At 33.5% G+C, this 19359-nt stretch overlaps 1 protein-coding gene across 1 annotated transcript in view; it reads left to right on the top strand.

Annotated features, from left to right (window-relative positions):
- Positions 1-1774: 1774 nt before the first annotated feature.
- Positions 1775-19359, top strand: part of LOC103597245 (vacuolar protein sorting-associated protein 13C) — a gene marked incomplete at its 5' end in the record, with an annotated part of 69778 nt that continues 52193 nt past the window's right edge. The window contains 13 exons of the mRNA XM_008581066.1: positions 1775-1884; positions 4415-4584; positions 6689-6936; positions 8111-8340; positions 9574-9666; positions 11988-12353; positions 12531-12617; positions 14084-14233; positions 14418-14682; positions 15287-15447; positions 16447-16568; positions 17094-17388; positions 18661-19050. Of these exons, the coding sequence (XP_008579288.1) occupies positions 1775-1884; positions 4415-4584; positions 6689-6936; positions 8111-8340; positions 9574-9666; positions 11988-12353; positions 12531-12617; positions 14084-14233; positions 14418-14682; positions 15287-15447; positions 16447-16568; positions 17094-17388; positions 18661-19050 (2687 nt within the window). The remainder of the gene's footprint in view (positions 1885-4414; positions 4585-6688; positions 6937-8110; positions 8341-9573; positions 9667-11987; positions 12354-12530; positions 12618-14083; positions 14234-14417; positions 14683-15286; positions 15448-16446; positions 16569-17093; positions 17389-18660; positions 19051-19359) is intronic.

The raw sequence follows: 19359 nt of genomic DNA on the forward strand, positions 1-19359 counted from the left end.
TCCGAACCCTCGGTGGGAGTGCCGCTGCGCTCCCAAGCGGCGCACTGTAGCAGTGCGCCACTGGGCCAGCCAGAAAAGAGAATTTTTCAGATTCTTGAAATTGAAACTTTAGAAAGCATGGAACCTTTTAAATTCAGCCATTTTTAAATGATAATTTTGGTAAAATATAAGGTTTCTTCTTGCTTTCTTAAGTAAATTATATGAAATATAATTTCCCTCTTTTTTTTTCACTATTTAAAGCCCTTGATGTGAATATCATATGTTTTATTAGACTGTAAATAGGTTAATATTTTTGTGGGTAAAAAGAGGTGAAATTCCCCTTGCTCTTATAATAAACGATCCTAGGCTGCTATGCTTTCATAATGCTCTCAGACCATCAGCTATTGCTTCTGACAGCCCTCGATAAAATTGGCTGGTTAATAAGACCTTACCAACACTGCTTCTCATATAGTTAGGCCAGATATGTTTTGAAATCACACAAATGGTTAGAACAATGTACACAGTAAGATTTCTGATTGAAGTGGATAGTTGTGAGTGTTGCATAAACTTGGTGAGGCAAGCATCTTCTCCCCAGGTTGCATTTGTGCCTCCACATAGACAAATGCTAGGTAAGCAGGCTGTTAGGTTTAGACAGGAACTGTAGAGATGAATAAAATGTAACAGGCAAGTTTTATGTGATTAATGCTCTCATTGTGTTCAGCGGTGATCAGATGCATGTATCTGGTTCTCGCTGTATGGTTAATGTGGCACTTGGGAAAATTTCTGAGTTCAATGGAAGCTTCAAGGATGATGAAGATTGGAATATAAATTATTTTCAAGAAACGTGGGGGCGGGGGCAACACAATGTTCAGCTGTGATCAGATGCATGTATCTGGTTCTCGCTGTATGGTTAATGTGGCACTTGGGAAAATTTCTGAGTTCAATGGAAGCTGCAAGGATGATGAAGATTGGAATATAAATTATTTTCAAGAAACGTGGGGGCGGGGGCAACACAGAGTTTTCCAACTTGGAGATTCCTTACTTGGTTAAACTTATGCTGTGTTTACTTTTCTAGTAACTTGTAAGAACAGACTTTCCTATGTAATGACCAAAAACTAGAATCAATGTCCAAAATGATTATAGAATCATCTTGCAAGATGTATTCTGTCTAATCTGTTTAAAGATGAAGGGAAAGACTAACTTATTTCTTGAAGTCTCTTTCACCTAAAAATTGCAAGGCCCCTCACATCGTATTTGAGCTCTGTTTGACTCTGCTATTGAGTTATTTTCTGTTCTCTTGTAACAGTAATGGGTTGGGTAATGTAGGTAATTAAAGATAGAGAGAAGTGCACTAGGCTAACAGAGGATATGTTATTAGCTGTCTAATCTAGGGCAAACTGTTTGACTTTTCTCTGCCTCCAATTTAATAATCTCTCGAGGATAGTTTGAAAGCAGTTAGCGGAAAATGCCTTGACAATTATGAACTACTCTATACTAAGTTATCTTGCTTTGGTGGGCTTTTAAAAAAGTTTTTTGTTTTTTTGTTTTTTTTGGCAAGGCTCCCTTTTTGTTGTTGTTTAATGTAGATCATCTGCTTCTGTCACTTTGCCCTATTCTAAATATATACGGAATAATCACTGCCATTTTTATTGTCTCATAATAGGATTTAAAGAATCCTGGAAAGCATGATATAAATTTGGAATAATAAATTATTATCCCAGCTTTTAAAATATGTATAAAATCACGTGCCTACTTAAAAGCTTTTTGATTTTCATATTCATGTTTGATCCATCAGAACAAGATTTGACAGACTCAAAGCTTTCTGTGGACCAGAGTGTCACTCTGCAATTTGACTTTCACTTTGAATCTCTTTCCATTATCCTTTATAACAACGATGTCAACCAGGTATGTAGTAAATTTCTGTAATTCCTTAGCTCTTGATATTCAGTTTTAGAATACTGGCATTTTTCAATGTGCTTATTCATTAAAAGATTTAATGTTTATGCAGTTCTGTTTGGCCTTTGTAACATGCATTGGTCCTGTGCAGTCCTCACTTTGTTAGTGTTTCTAGTCTTAGAAAGCTAAGAAAAAGCACTCAGAGTTTTATTTCTAAGTAATATCAGCACCCAAACACATTTTGATCCATTGCTAATAGAGGAATTTTATATATGAGCAATTAATCATATGTATGATTTTATTATATAACTAGATATATATGTATGTATAATTATTTATGAAGAATACTTTAGTAGTGGCTTTGGTGCCTTAACGATTATTTTTAAATTCATGACTATCCATGATATATAAGCATTCATTGTGTTTCTATTGGATAAATGTTATATGTAGTAGATATCTATTTAATATACTGATTAAAGAATTGGAGAACCAAAGTCTAATGCCATCAAGAGTTGAACTAAATAATGTATCAATGGCATTTTAGGGTGCTATTTTGTATTATGAGTGTCTTCCAATAAGTGTTTTTGATTATATCAATTAATTGTCATATGTTAATACCTGTAATACGTATGTCATATTATAATACCCATAATCTGTACTGGTAATGAATATGTCTGTTGTTAATGCCCATTTGTATATGTTAATTCATTATTTTTATTGCTTTCTAAAATTTATCCAATAGTTATGCATTATTACTGTTGAGTTTCGGGCTAGTTTAGTAACTGTCATTTATATAATGAACTGCCTTAATTTCTAATGTTTAATGTTCATGAAAACATGAGAAAATGACCCTATAGAAATTAACAATTAATTTTACTTAAGTTCCCATCATTCCACTGGTTCCCCAGCCTTAGAATCTTGCTATCTTTTTTACTTCCTTCTTTCTTCACTTTCCTTATTTGTTCAGACACTGGGTACTGTCAGTTTTTTCTTTGAGTGATCATTTGTTCTTTTCTGTCAGTTCTTGCTGCTGCTTTATTTGAGACTCATCTTAGCTCACATTTGTAGTGTTGGAATGGCTTCCTTGTTTGCTGCTCTTTTTCCTTTTGTCCATCCTAAACACTGCCACAAGTTCATTTTCCTAAATGAATCTCATGTAGTCATTTCTAACTTCCCATTCTGCTTACAAACTTTCAGTGTTATATTACATGAATTTCTCCTTATGCACAAAATGTTCAGTGGCTCCAAATTGTCTACATCAGTAACCATATTAGGAAACATTAGTGTGTTGTGATCAGTAAATGTATCACGTCATTTTTATTAATAGGTATAGCACAGAAGTTTGTGAATTATTTTCATTTTTGTAAATTAAGGGCATTCATAGTTTGCCAGTAATGCCATTCTGACCCACTTGCACGCAATATATGTTTTGAACGAGAGATGGTGTGAAGTTCTAACCAGTGTGTCAAGGACTGCATGTCACCAGCACCCCTTTTATCAACACCCTGGTCTCTAGAGCAACTGTGAATGATATTTTTACTTCCCTGAAGGTTTTTTGTTTGTTGGTTGGTTGTGTTTTGTTCTTTTAAAAATCTGGGCATATCTAGAGAATTCAGAATTATGTGTTATGGTGGAATAAAGATTGAGGTTCTTTTTTCTGTAACCGAAAGTTTAGATCTTTAGTTTGGGATTTGAGAACTTGATTAGGCCTCTATATTTCTTTCCAGTCTTATTCCCTACCATTCTTTAATTGGAATATTTAAACCACCCTGTACCTTGTGCCCTCAGAGCATCTTGAATTGTTTGTTCATGTTTTTTCTCCATGTAGAATCTCTTATACTGTCTTAGCCTGTCTGATCCCATGCAGCCTCCCAGGCTCATTTAAGTTCTCACCTTCTATGTGAATTTTCCCCAGCCCACAGTGATCTATTTGACCTCTCTAAGCTTTTACTATTTATTCTCTTTACCTAACCCCCTAATATCCTTTGTAGAATGTGGGAAGATATAAATATGAATAAATAAATTACTGTATGTCACTAAGAATTTGATCATTTACACCTTATATCATCTCCTTGTGATGTTCCTTTTAATATATTTATATCTTCTTTTCTCAATTAAGGTAGGGGATAAGCTCAGAGATCACCTACCATGCCTTCCTTATCCTTTCTCATAAACCCCATAGTTCTTATCAGTGTTTCTTACAGAAGAACTCATAAAATATTTATTAGTTAGGGATTAACTGATAAATTGACAAAAGTGTTTCTTGATTATTTTTATTTGCATTGAAGTATAAATCAGATAAATTTTTAAATATTAATCATTACTGAATATCAGCACACACACACATGTATTTATTTGAATCTACATATGTTCTCACAAACAGGCATATTCTCTATTCCATTTATGTGTTTTAGTACCCATACTTTTAAAATTTGTGAGATCAGTTTGCTATTAAGCTCTGAATTAAGAAATATGTTTAAAAGTGTTTACATAATATTTAAAGGTAATCGATTCTTTTTGTTTGAAAAATATACCACAGGAGTCCAAACTTTCATTTCATAATGAAAATTTCCGTCTTGGTGAACTCAGACTGCATCTTATGGCCTCCACAGGGAAGATGTTTAAGGATGGCTCAATGAATGTCAGCGTTAAACTTAAGACATGCACCCTTGATGATCTCAGAGAAGGCATCGAGAGAGCAACATCGAGGTTTGTCAGCTCTAAATTTGCTGTACATGATTTAAGGTTGAAATTGCATCTGGTCTTGCTACCAGGCATTGCTAAGCTTGAGGTCATTAAAAAAGGGCTGTTGTCTTTTGGTCACATTCCTGATTTGAATTGCATCAAGAAATAATGCTAATATGAGATTCAGCTGGTTTAAAGTTTAAATTAAAAGGAAGTTTAATAATAAAATGGAATATCATCTTAAAACTGGAAACTAACAGAATATGAGTTTTAATAGTTTAATCTACTTGAGGTGCTATGTTGAGAATATATTTTTCCAAATTGTCCCCAGTAGGCAGAATCTTTTTTTTTAAAAGCCCTAAAGTTATGGATCTTTACTTTGTCTTGTTTATTTTGTCCATGTCCTGGAAACTAACAGAATATGAGTTTTAATAGTTTAATCTACTTGAGGTGCTATGTTGAGAATATATATTTCCAAATTGTCCCCAGTAGGCAGAATCTTTTTTTTTTAAAAGCCCTAAAGTTATGGATCTTTACTTTGTCTTGTTTATTTTGTCCATGTCTTTTAAAATAGTTTTGCAAAATTTCTTTCAAAGTTTTAATAGAAATAGAATCCCTAGCATATTCACATTCTCAACCCATTTTTGAAAGATTAGCTATCAGCCTACTATAAAGTTTAAAATATGTAATATCAATAGCCTAATTATGTTTTTATTCATTTCTCAAATAACGAGACACATTATATTTTGTACTTGGTATTTTTTTGGAGAAAAAACTATGTTGCGACCTAAACTTGGACCCCATTGAATGCATACTAGGTACTTCTGAGCCCTTTGTTTTTCTGCAAGATAAATAAATGAGGAAAGAGTGCTATCATGCACCCACCTTTTCTAGTTTTCGAATTTTGTGTCTGGGGTAACTGTCTACAACTCTCCAGGCAAGGGCGATAAATGCCGTCATCTGTTTGGTACCGTGCTCTTCCCAGCACATGTGAGGATGTATGGAAGCTCTTGTTCCTGAACTCAGGTCTGGCTGCCCATCCCCTTTAGAAGGAAAGAAAAGGGCTGGCCCGGTGGCGCACTGGATAAGTGCGCCGCTTGAAGGAGACGTGAGCTACAAGGAGTCCGTGTCTCTGAGTCAGGTACAAGGTCTCGCCCCGGCTTCTTCTGGTTTCTGTTCTCCACTGTTAACTTAGGACCCTGCAAGATTTTGATTTGCTCTGGAGTAGAATCAGCTCTTCTGCAAAGTCTTTCACATAGTTTCACTTCACAGAGCTCTGGTTGACTTGGCTGGTGCCCAAGGTCAGCTTCCCGTCATTTGGCCTTGGTCACTTCTCAAAACTCTACAAGTCTCAAAGAAAGAACTGTTAGCTTTGGAAAGTACTGATTGGCTTCTCAGCCTTGTGTTCCTATTTAGCAAGCAAGATAAAAATGTCAGGGGATGGTAAGAAAAAGTGGAGAGGAAAAAAAAACTGTCCTTTTAAAAATCCCCCCTTTCCTGAAGCCCAAGTGGTTTCAGGTCCCAACATGGCTTCAGTCCTGCTCACTCCAGCACTATCATTGCAGGCACTTCATAAACACTGGCTGATTTGAGTTGCATTGAATACTTTTGGACTCAAATTGTATTGGATGATCTTTGGAGATAAATTTCTTCAAAGAGTTTTTTTTTTTTTAGGTAAAATAACATAGAGAGATTACCTCACATTTTGTGGGACCACATTGATGTGTTTTGTTAATTGCCCAAATTCCTTCCTGAAATCATTGGTTTGTTTCTCTAGTATTGCATTATAATTATAAAATATTATATGATTGCTTAATAACTTGCATCTTGCTTTGGAGATTAGGAGACCACATTTTGGTTGCTAACAATCATTGGTTTGTTTCTCTAGTATTGCATTATAATTATAAAATATTCTATGATTGCTTAATAACTTGCATCTTGCTTTGGAGATTAGGAGACCACATTTTGGTTGCTAACTGGGTAATTAGATTCCATTTAACACTGATCTGTTTTCTATTCAGATTAGAAAGTGAAAGGTGAAAGAAAAATTACTGAGGTGTATAGGAAAATTTTTATCTTTTTAACTATTTTAGCAGGAATAAAATAATGATATATATATATTTTTCAGAATGATTGACAAAAAGAATGACCACGATAACAACAGTTCTATGATTGATGTAAGTTACAAACAAGACAGAAATGGAAGTCAAATTGATGCTGTTCTCGACAAGCTGTATGTATGTGCCAGTGTGGAATTTCTGATGACTGTGGCAGATTTCTTCATCAAAGCCATGCCTCAGAGTCCAGAAAATATGGCAAAAGAAACACAGATTCCACCAAGACAGATCGCCATGGGGAAAGTCAAGATAGAGAAAGGTTAGAAGAATTTATCTGTTATAGATGACAACTTGTATATTTTAACAAAAATTACAAAAAGAAAAAAGATTAATGAAGAATTTAAGAATGTAAAATTAGTCTTTCAGATTCAAACATATCCTATATGAAAACTGTATTTAGCAAACATTTTTAAGAGAGAGGCACAGTATAAATGTATTGGACTAGGGGCCAGGCAACTCTGCTGTGGTTTCAACTGTGCCATTTACATTTCTTTACCCATCCAGAAGTAGAGGGAGTTAATGTGGTCAGTGCTTGGCAGCCTGTTTTATAAGTGGGGAATCTTTATTCAAAGAAAATATTTTGAAGAATTCTACTACACGGAAGAGCAATTGAAAAGATAAAAGCAGAAGGTGGAGATTGGAGGACCCAGTGTAACTCCCTGTGTATTACCTTTACTCCTTAATCTTCGTGGGAGAGTTTATAAATGTCTGGTCAAGGTGTACACTGAAGCGACTTTCAGCTCTATAATTCTTTTATTCCACCATTACCAAGTAGATCAGTGATTTTCTATGTTAAATTATAATTGTCTAAGGTCAGGCATTTTTCTGTCTAATTTATATCCCAGAAAGATTGGAGAAATAACATTTACCGGCAAGGTCAGAACATTATTTTTCCACTTAACATTAATGTTTCTTAAACAGTAATCATATCCGATATCTCAGTATTTATGCATACATTGAATGTATTTATACTACAGATTATATGACACTGACTGTGTACTTTTGGGAGAAATCAAAATAAACAAGTATCAATGGTTTATCTACTTTATCAGGGTCTCTTTTCCTCTTCCTGATATTCCCCTGTCTGGTTTTCCCCTCCTTGCCCCTGCCACTTAACAAAAAACATACTGATATATGTATATGTACACATATACCTTAATTCTGACAAAAACACCTTCAAAACAAGATTATTCCTACTAGGTCAAGGTGTGAATGAACTTGAGACAGGGATCAGATTGCTTTGCATTATCTTGCACAGTCAGCATTTGTTAGTGATTGATAATCATTTGATCATTAGTACTAATCAACCAATTATTGTCACCATATAAATTATAGCAAAATATTGAGAACAACTTAGAAATTTGTAGATAACATATAGTCAAGTGACAGAGATATACTTTAAAATCTTTTGGTTCCTGTTTTTGTTTCTTCAGATGACTCTCTAAGACCAAATATGACTTTAAAGGCCATGATCACAGATCCGGAAGTTGTATTTGTTGCCAACCTGACAAGGGCAGATGCTCCTGCTCTAACAGCCTCTTTTCAGTGTAACCTCTCTCTATCAACATCCAAACTTGAACAGATGATGGAAGCTTCTGTGAGAGATCTGAAAGTGCTCGCTTGTCCTTTTCTCAGAGAAAAAAGAGGGAAAAACATTACCACGGTTAGAATTACCTTTTCTTCTAATCTTGGATTGAAGAATGGCAGAAATGGTTGATTCATAGAATCCTAGACTATGAGAGCTCTGCAGGACTTTGGAGATTATTTGCTACCAACTCAAGGCTGTTGAGTTCCAGAGATGTTAAATGATTTAGCCATGGCTGCTAGTGACAGAACTGGGGATGAACTTCAGACTGGTTTTCTTTTCACTATGCCATCTTCTGTTGAAGAGTATTTGAGTTTAGTACAAATATTTTTTTCAGCTGTTTCTTTTGTTCAACATAATATACCCAGTGAATGAATGAATGATATTTAAGCTTAGAATGAACAAATTCAACTGCTGTCATGTGATTAAAAGAGATGGTGTTCTGCTGTTATTAAAAGTTAATTTCAATTAGGTTTTTACATTATTGAAAAATATGATTTTAGTTAATTACCATACCATTTATTTTTTAATGTTAAATTGATAAATTTGTGGTAACAGGATTATTATATTATATGACTCACTTGTAGTGTTACTTTAAATTAAAAAAATTTGTGGGCAAAGTGACCTGCATAAAGAAATACAGTGCTAGGGTTCATCTGTACTTTATCATGAAATATGTTTTGACAGAATTTATCTTTTGACATGTCCCAGAAAGCTTATAATTAATCACTTCATTAAAAGCTCAGTCTAATTTTTAAATGATAATTGTGTAATACTAATTACCCCAGTACAGGTGTAAGATTATTTTATTTATTTCTTTAATTATATGTAAGAATATAGGCTTCATAGTTTTAATAAATCATCAAGTCTGAAGATTTAAAATTTATTCTAATGAGGACTTTACTTAATATTCAAGACTGACCTATTAGTCATCTGTAAACTTTTATTTATCTACTTTACCATAGTTTTCAGCTCATTTTTATAGATATCTCAAAAGTATATTTTTAGAGGACATCATTTAAAAAATATTTTAGCAAAAGGAAACATTTTAAACTTTATATAGTAAATGTGATTTAGCATGAAGAAATTTTTTAGAACTACTTAAGGTCCATTAACAATGTTCACAGATTTGTCATAGTTAGAAGAACCCTCAGGACAGATTCTCAGCTAATTTAATTTGCCTTTTTGCTTTTAGTAGTAGGTTATAGTTAAAGATCCTAAGTTAAGTAAGACATGGTTCTTATAAGTGTATATTATGTATATAATGGATCTATTACCAAGGAAATGTGAATTTCATTTATTTGTTTCTAGGTCTTGCAGCCCTGCTCTTTATTTATGGAAAAATGTACGTGGGCTTCAGGAAAACAAAATATAAATATTATGGTTAAAGAATTCATAATTAAGGTTAGTGCCTATTATATTTTTGGGGTGAAAATTCTTATTTTTCAAACAGGATTGTATATTTTCAGTTACTTGAGGCAGTGTCTTTTGCTGTTTCTCATAACTTAAGCATTATGCTAGTCACATATTCAGTAGTCAGTACCTCTAATATTAAAATTTTTCTTTAATGCAAATGTCTGTTTCTTTTTTCTTTAAAAGAGTATTTTCTAATATCTACAAATGACCAGGGTAGTTTTTCCTCTATTGTTATTTGCACATGTGTGGGAGATAGGTTGAGTTGGAAGGGAGAGCAGGATAGGATAGGAGGAGAAGGGAAGGAACGATGGAAAGGTAAGGTTGCTATTACTTTATTTGTAATAAATTATTTTTAGGCTTTTATTTGATGCATAATTTGATTGAATTTAATAACTGTAATTAAATGTTTTATTTGGCTTATGAAAAATTTGCAATAACATTTGCTAGAAATTTGAATTTAATAACTGTAATTAAATGTTTTATTTGGCTTATGAAAAATTTGCAATAACATTTGCTAGAAATACATTATTAGGATTTGCTTTTGTTTTTTTTTAATCTCTTACATTTAAAGTATTGAAAAAACAATTTCTGTTCTCCAATGACACTGATTCTTTAAGTATGACCTTGTGCCCAGTTACAAATGGAAGATGTAGAATACTTTCTGAAATCTATTTCTCTCTGTCCAACGAATGTAAAAATGAGGTGGTTAATGCCAATAATGATAGTAGCTTTACATAGGTCTGTGGCCAATAGTGATCGACCTAAGGCTCAGAGTAATTTCATTTGAAGTACCATGTAAATAACAATGTAGTTTTTTCTCAACATTTTAAAATACTGGATAGTCTTAGATTGTATTTTGTTAATGGATTTACATTTTTAAAGAAGTAAAGTAGTAAATGAGAGGAAAACTCTTTGAATTTGTGTTTTCATTAAGGCAGTAGGTTAGGTGCTGGGGGGGCCTTCTGGTTTTTTGTACATAAATTGATTTATTCATTCAACAAACATTTTTTAAGTGCTTACTATGTATAAAAAATGTCCTGTACAAGGTGTTGGGGATTCCTGCCTTTAAAAAAACTTAATGGCATGTGTCAGAAAGAAGTAAATTAGTGATTGCAGGTTTTAGTGCTTGAAGCATGCACAAAATGCTGTTGTGAGTACAGGCAAGGGGTCTTTAATTCAGACCAGGACATTAGGAAAAGCTGTCTGGAAGTGGGACTATTTAAACTGAGTTTTGGAAGTCCAATGGAGAGGGAGAAGAAGGGTTATCCAGACAGATCTGATAATATGCACAAGGACAGAGGTGTGAAAAAATTCTTTAAGGACTTTGAGGTTGGTGCCATGTGGCTGGAGATAATGGTGTGGTGGAGTTGTAGGAGTCAGAGCATTAATTACATAGGTGACAATAATAAGGCAAGGAAAAAAAGGATTCAGTTGACAGGTAAGTTAGGAAAGCACTATGTACCAGATCCTCCTTTTGGTGATTCAATTATATCTCTTTAGGATAATAAGTAAGTAAGGGTTGTGAGAAGTGAACAGTAAAGGAATCCATTTAACTTACTTAACCCAGTATTTCTCAAACTTTGGGGAACTCTACCTAGCTGACTAGACAGTAGGCCACAAAAAGCTTTCTGCATCAAGCTAAAGAAAGTTTGAATTTTACCCTGAAAGTATGGGAAGTTGCTGAAGATTTTAAACATAGGAATGACATATCCAGATTTGGGTTTTAGAAAATTTTGATGGTAGCAGTGTGGAGGGTAGGCTGAGTGGTGCCGACTGGATAGAGAAGGACCAAGGCATACGGATAGGAGCGAGGAGACTGAGCAAAGGTAGTATCCAAAGATGATAAGATTATAATAATTTGCAGATCTTGGGATCAGTCAAAGGTGATCCATGATTTCCATCTTTCCTGTTTCAAAAAGATGAATGGAGGCCATTTATGTATATCTTGATGAGGAACACACACTTTGGTTTAGTTAATGCACCTGATTGAAAAATGAAAAATGTGGTTATGCTTCTGCATTTATCTGTTCACATAACACTATCTCACTCTGAATTTGTCAGTTTAAGTTTGTACTATTAACATATAACATTAATTACTTAATTCCAAGTAACCTCAGCAGAAATCAGCATTACACAGTTAATTGACTTGACACTTGATTTTGTGTGTTCTTTCTTGTTTTCTTTAGTTATTAATATATTAAAATTTTTAATTAGTTACTATTTAACTTTTTTATCATGTATGCATTAGTTATTTTCATCTGGGAAAGAATTTATTCTAAATACTTTTCTGCTTTTTTTTTTTTTTAAAGATTTCACCCATAATTCTTAATACTGTGATGACAATCATGGCTGCTATGTCTCCAAAGACAAAAGAAGATGAATCTATAGATACATCTAAGGAAGCAGAAAATCTTTGGGGTGTCAAATCTATTAATGATTTTAACTCTTGGTTTCTTGGTGTGGACACGGCAACAGAAATAACAGAAAATTTCAAAGACACTGAACATCCATTGATAGAGGAAAATTGTATTGTTGCTGTGGAATCAGTTCAAGTTACCCTAGAATGTGGCCTTGGACATCGGACTGTTCCTTTATTATTGGCGGAGTCTAAATTTTCAGGGAATATTAAAAATTGGTCTTCTCTAATGGCTGCTACTGCCAACATGACACTAGAGGTATGGCACCATCATTTAGTATTTCCAAAGCCAATATGTATTGTTTGTGCCTGTAGGTGGGTTTTTAAAATGGCTGTTGACATACAACATTAGTTACTTAATATTTTTTGCTACTAATTGCAGAAATATATAATTAAAGTTGAGAGATTGCTTATTATAAATTCTGTGACTTTCCAGGTTCACTATTACAATGAGATCCACGCTGTCTGGGAGCCACTGATTGAGAGAGTGGAGGGGAAGAAGCAGTGGAATTTAAGGATTCATGTAAGAAAACCATAAAATATCTTTGTATGAAGTGACACTATGCATATTCATTAATATTTTTAGTACAGTGATTCTTAAGATCTGGTCCAGGATCCTTGAAGCCCTTTCAGGGCTCCATGAGGTCAAAACTCTTTTTCATAGTCATACTCAGGCATTATATATCATTTTCTTGTTAATGTACAATGGTGTTTTCCAGGGACTATGTGAATGTGATATTGCTGCAGATTGAATGCAGAGCAGAAATGAGAATTCATTTGTCTTCTCTTAAGGCAGACACCAAGAGATTTATAAATGCCCCCCTTCTCACTATTTGTATTTTTTAAATAGTTTTTTTTTTTTAATCAAAAATGTTATTTATATGAATATTAAAATTTTTCTCAGTTTTAATCTCTAATAGAATACATATTGGTAGATATAGCCCACATAAATGAAGCTCTTTGGGGTATTCAGTGATTTTTAAGGGTGAGACCAAAAAATTTAAGAACTACTGTTCTAGTTTATGAAGTTTTTTGTGTTATCTCTTTATGGTATTTTTTTTTAGAGCACTTCAGGATCCTAGATGCTGAAGCACATTTTTCTCGATTAACAGGAACGTGAGTGTATATACTGCTGACACATTGTCACAGCACACCTCTCTGGGGCAGCCTGACTTAGGAATCAGGCACTGAAATTGACTCAGCAGAAGCTTTTGTTAAAGATGAGAGGTCACTTAAACTGTTTTAATTTCCTGTCAATAAAGTAGAAGTAATATTTTTGACCTATCTTTCTCTGGTGAAGGGAGGCCAACAAAGAATTTTTACAAGGCTTTTGAAATGCTGTTAAAATAAAAACTCTGATGAACTCTTATGGCTAGATGAAAGCTTATCATGGTACTTATTTGTAGGTGTTACTGGTAAAAAGTGGAAGGAAAGAAACTTATTTCCAGATGATGCCTTCAATGAGAATCAGTTTAGACGACTCTTATGGCTAGATGAAAGCTTATCATGGTACTTATTTGTAGGTGTTACTGGTTAAAAAGTGGAAGGAAAGAAACTTATTTCCAGATGATGCCTTCAATGAGAATCAGTTTAGACTTCAGGGTCAACTTAGATTGCTCATTAATACATAATCACCAGTTAGGCAACACTTAGTAGATAGCTATGCTCTGGGAAATCCACAAGAGACAAATATTGTAGTTGACTTTGAGTGCTTTCATAGGACAATTCTAAACATTTCCCCATGGCGTGTACTATGTCCTGAAAGAAAGAGTGCTGATCTGCACTAGATCATAGTGAAGCACAGAATATTTTTGAAAATGAGACTTTTTTTTTAGGTTCACTAAATTTATTTTAAAAATCATAAAACGTTTATTATTGAGGAGCCTTAATATAAAGTGACCAGACAGGAGAACTTAACTCTATTGAGTATTTTAATTTTATTACTAATTGGCTAATAACTTAAATTTGTTATGTTATTTATCTTTCTAGGTAAAGAAGAACCCAGTCCAGGATAAAAGTTTGATGCCAGGAGATGATTTTATTCCTGAGCCACAAATGGCAATTTGTATTTATTCAGGAGATACAATGAATATAACAATATCCAAAAGTTGTCTTAATGTTTTCAACAATTTAGCAAAAGTATGTTTGATTTTTGCTTGGAGTTTTTCAAGTGGAATGTAAAATGAAACATGTATGGATTATTATCATTATTATTATTTTTTGGTCATCAAAATTAGTTCCTAAAAAATGTGTAGTTATGGTGTAGTTTTTGAAAAAAATGTACATTTTGCAAAATTTTATTGTGGTGATATGTTCTTTTCAGGGTTTTTCAGAGGGCGCTGCTGCTTCTTTTGACTACTCTTTAAAAGACAGGGCTCCTGTTACTGTGAAAAATGCTGTAGGTGTGCCCATGAAGGTACGGCCCAATCGTAATCTCAGAGTAATGGGCTCCCCTGAGAAAAGTGATGTTTTTGATGTTGATGCTGGTCAGAGTTTGGAATTGGAATATGCCTGCATGGAACCTTCAAGTCGAGGGAAACTGTCTATATTGAGCCGTCAGGAAAGCTCCTTCTTCACTCTGACCTTTGGTATGCTATATTTACTTTATTTTAAGGACATTTTAGGACATGTTGGTGTGTGCTCATTTTTGATAACATATGAAAAAGGTATTTTGTTGCAAATATTTTGGGGAACAACATTTCTAAATGCTTGAAACAAACTCATCTCTTCTAAAAATTAAACTTGATTAATTTAAGAAGCACCTTAAAAAACTAAATTATTTCTTTGCCCTTAAATAATACAATATATAGGATATTTCAAAAATGATGGAAATTCAAAGAGGAGAGAAAATAACTATATTTGGAAGTCCTAAAATATTGACAGAAATTATTACCATTACAAAGAAAAGGACATTGTTGCCATATAGTTGAGAGAATGAGAAATAAATTGGATTTTGTTTGTTTTAATAATACAAAACCCCAGGAAAAATTGTTTTGGGTTATAAGTTTGATGTCAGTAACTGGTTTTCTTTCTTTTTTAGTTCTTGCATCTTAAAAAAGCATTTCATAGTGGTCATTTCTAGTCAGGAGGAAAAATACTCTTGTCATTATTTGGAGGTGCTGATGATTATTGTCACAGAGAAATATTGGTAAATTAATATTTGGGATATTTTTCACTTGTGCTCTGCCTTAGTACCTCGTGGATATACAGAAGTCGCAAATATCCCTGTTGCCAGACCTGGACGGCAATTGTATAATGTACGGAATCCCAGTGTCAGTCATTCTGACTCAGTCTTGGTACAGATTGATGCAACTGAAGGGAATAAAGTAATTACCCTTCGCTCTCCTCTGCAGGTAATACTTTAAAGTGACTTGTATCCTTTTCAGGATATCAAGAAATATTAAATCATTTAGCTGAATATAGGAATATAGTAAAACTTTATTAGGTCAGTACTGACTAATCAGAAATTAATAATAAACTGAAGTGGCTTCTATTCCCTATCCAACTTGCTTTTGTAAAATTCTTTATTTTAAATGTCTGATAAAACAGTTTTGTTCATTTAAAGTTCATTTTTTTTTTTTTAATCTTCTGGGCTTATAATTAATGAAGCTGTTTTGGTGTGTATTCTAAAGATTCAGAGCTGAAGAATGTTATAGTTGGTTGTCAAATAGGATAACATTTTATTCTCTTTGTATATCACTTGGGATTGTATTTTTCAAGGATGTGTGAAAGAATATCGGAATGATCTACTCTCCTTAAAAAATTTTAGCATCTTAATCTGTATAAATATTTTATTCTCTACTTTTAAGGCTTTATTAAACATTTTTATTTTTCTCTGCATTACTACAGTTTTCAGTATATGGTTAGCAAAAGAACATTTCTTGCTTTCTGTAACATCAGATAAAAGTGAAAGACTTAACATTTTGGCTGTTGCTATCTCTTAGTTTGTTATTAGCTCCAGCATATATCATACTGTAGTCAGAGAAGAGAGTTGTACTATTTTTCTCATATTTCTTTTGCTGTCTTTTTCTGTTTAGACATATGATATATTGAGAAAAGGTTGTAGTGAAGAAAACATGACTGAAGACTTCAAAGAATAATACAGTATATTTGAAAGAATGTTACAGACTAATGTGATATAAAGAGCATGTGAATGTCTTAATAATTTTCAACTGCCACTTAAACATTAAGTCTAATATATATAGCACTTAAATATCCTAAAAATTTTGAATTGCCAATAAAAATATCTTTCAGTACTGGGTTTGAAACGTTTTAGATCTAAAAGTAATTGTGATTGTGTGCTGCTCATGTTTTTCTTTTGAACTTATACTTACATATCTTTTTTCCAACAGATTAAAAACCATTTCTCTATTGCATTTATCATCTATAAATACATCAAGAATGTTAAGTTATTAGAGTGCATTGGAATAGCCAGACCTGAGGAGGAGTTCCATGTTCCTTTAGATTCATATAGGTAGATATTTCTTTGAATATACTAAGCTTTAAGATATTCATAATATATATTTTTAATTTTATGAATTGGGATCTGTATTCTGGTAAATAATCTCATATTTTTATTGTCTAAAGACCTGTAAAAGCCAGTATTAAGACATATGTAGTTTATTCTTCTGTAGAGAAATACATTTATATTGAATTTATCAGGTGAAAATTCCTTATTGTATATTTGATGTTTTAGAATTTTCTGAGATTTATTTTTATTAGGTTGCCTTTGTGTGTGAAATACTTTTTTTTAAAGTTGTCCTTGTTTACAAAGTGTCATTTTTTTGTTGTTGTTTATTTTTCCCCCAGGAAGTTTCTTTCTGAGTTAGCTATGAGTTAGAATTTGGGCAAATTTCTTAACCTTTCTTAGTGATGGTTTCCTTGTCTGCAAAAATAAGAATAATAGTACCTGCCCGGTAGAGTTATCAAGATGTAATGAGGTTCTTTTTCTTAAGTTCTTGATGAAAACTTTTTTCCCACTTGTGTTCTTTCTCTGCAGGTGTCAATTGTTTATTCAGCCAGCTGGAATCTTAGAGCATCAATACAAAGAATCCACCACTTACATTTCCTGGAAGGAAGAACTTCACAGGAGCAGGGAAGTCAGATGCATGTTGCAGTGTCCATCAAAAGAAGTCAGCTTCTTACCTCTCATAGTGAATACAGTTGCTCTGCCTGATGAATTAAGCTATATATGTACACGTGGGGAAGACTGGGATCCAGCTTACATTATTCATCTTTATCCTTCTCTCATTTTGCGGAATCTTCTCCCATATTCTCTAAGATATTTACTTGAGGTTTGTCTCTTGCATTTTGTTTTGTTTTTATTGTTGAACAGAGTATATTCTAGTTTTGTTTTATGGTGCTTTTAGTCAAAGTCATATTTTTATAGCATACTTGTAATACTTTAACCGTATTAATGATAGTAAAAACCAGCATAGCATCTGTGTGCCAGGCACTGTATTGTATGCTTTGCATGTATTAACACAGTTAATCTTTATAGTAACCTCCTCAGGTAGGTACTATTTTAGGTCCATTTTATAGAAGAGGAAACTGAGTCACAGAGAGGTTAGGTAAGTGTCTCAAGGTTCCACAGCTAGTAAGTGGTGGAGCTGGGATTTGAACCTAGACAGTTCGGCTCCTTGATCACTACTACTTTTTTCTGCTGTCTTAGCCGTAAATTACGAACCATAATCATCTCTTTATTAATTAAGTAAAATGTTATTAACTAAAGGATAGAAAAAAGCCAATGAGAATATAAAATATTTCATCCTAATTTAAAGTTTTTATTTTAAAGTTAATATTATGATTATTTGGTCCAAGGTTTTGTTGAAAATAAAAAATAATTACTGTCTTAAGGAATAATAAGGAACATTTTCTAGTAATGGGGTATGATAAATATTTTTAAATTTCTACAGGTTATAATATTTTAAAATATAAAAGCCTGGAAAGTATTTGTAACCTAAATTATTTCTTTTCTTTATCTGACAATGAACCATTCCTGAGTTGTGAAGTCAAAAATTAATTAAATGAACTAAATAGTGTTTATACAATAGAAGCTTTCAGTAAGGAAGCCTGATTTATTTGTTGCTATTACTCATTTTAAGAATACTTCCACCTAACTTAGATAGCTTGTCAGAATAGTTTGAGTTCACTTTCCTTATTCCATTCGTGTGAGAACCATCATGCGTGATATGTGAATAGAGGATGAAACTGAAGTCCAGGCGGCTAAGTGGCTCACTTAATGACATAGCTCTCATGGACAAGAGCCAGGGTTCCTGAATCCAGCCTTTGATTCTTGGTATAGATCTGATTTTTTTCTCAAAACTTAGGGCTGTTGGCCTACTAATGGCCTACTAAGGCCATTTCTGCCTGTGGCTATGATATAGTGTTTCCTTTTTCGTCCTTCATGGTTACTGGACATTCATAATATGTAAACATGCTACTTCATTGGAGACTTGGCAGTCAACTTGCGTCTGGCAGATTATTTAGCATTTGTGTAAAAGAATTTTGCTGTTTCAGAGGTTTTTAAAAATCACTAAGCAAACTTAGTTTTTGTTTGTTTTTAGGGAACAGCAGAAACTCATGAGCTAGCAGAAGGCAGTGCTGCTGATGTTCTACATTCAAGAATCAGTGGAGAAATAATGGAGTTAGTCTTGGTGAAATACCAGGGCAAAAACTGGAACGGACATTTTCGCATATGTGATACACTTCCCGAATTCTTTCTTGTGTGTTTTTCTTCTGACTCCACAGAAGTGATGACAGTTGACCTGTCAGTACACGTCAGGCGTATTGGCAGCCGGATGGTGCTGTCTGTCTTCAGTCCCTATTGGCTAATCAACAAGACTTCTCGGGTTCTCCAGTATCGTTCAGAAGATATTCATGTGAAACATCCAGCTGATTTCAGGGATATTATTTTATTCTCTTTCAAGAAGAAGAACATTTTTAGTAAAAATAAGGTGTGTTTTTGTGTAGAGTTGTTAAAATAGATAAATTTCTAATCTAAAATCTTGGGAATCATTTGTCTTCCCTAAAACCATGCTTACCTATTTACCAAGTGCTATTGGTATGAATTAGGTTCAAGGAGACATTTAAGGAACACATAATCAAATAGAATGTTAGAAACTAATGACAACAGTTTCCTGAGGCTGAATTACCCTTTTCTCCAGTGCTCATAGAATTACTTCTGTTCTTGAAGTAGTGTCAGGTAGAATAGCGTGCTTTCATGTACTTTACCAGTGATGAAATGGCATTTCTAAAGATGCAGT

This window comes from Galeopterus variegatus, unplaced genomic scaffold (assembly GCF_000696425.1).
Source record: "Galeopterus variegatus unplaced genomic scaffold, G_variegatus-3.0.2 Scaffold2249, whole genome shotgun sequence".
In the NCBI taxonomy this organism is placed as follows: domain Eukaryota; kingdom Metazoa; phylum Chordata; class Mammalia; order Dermoptera; family Cynocephalidae; genus Galeopterus; species Galeopterus variegatus.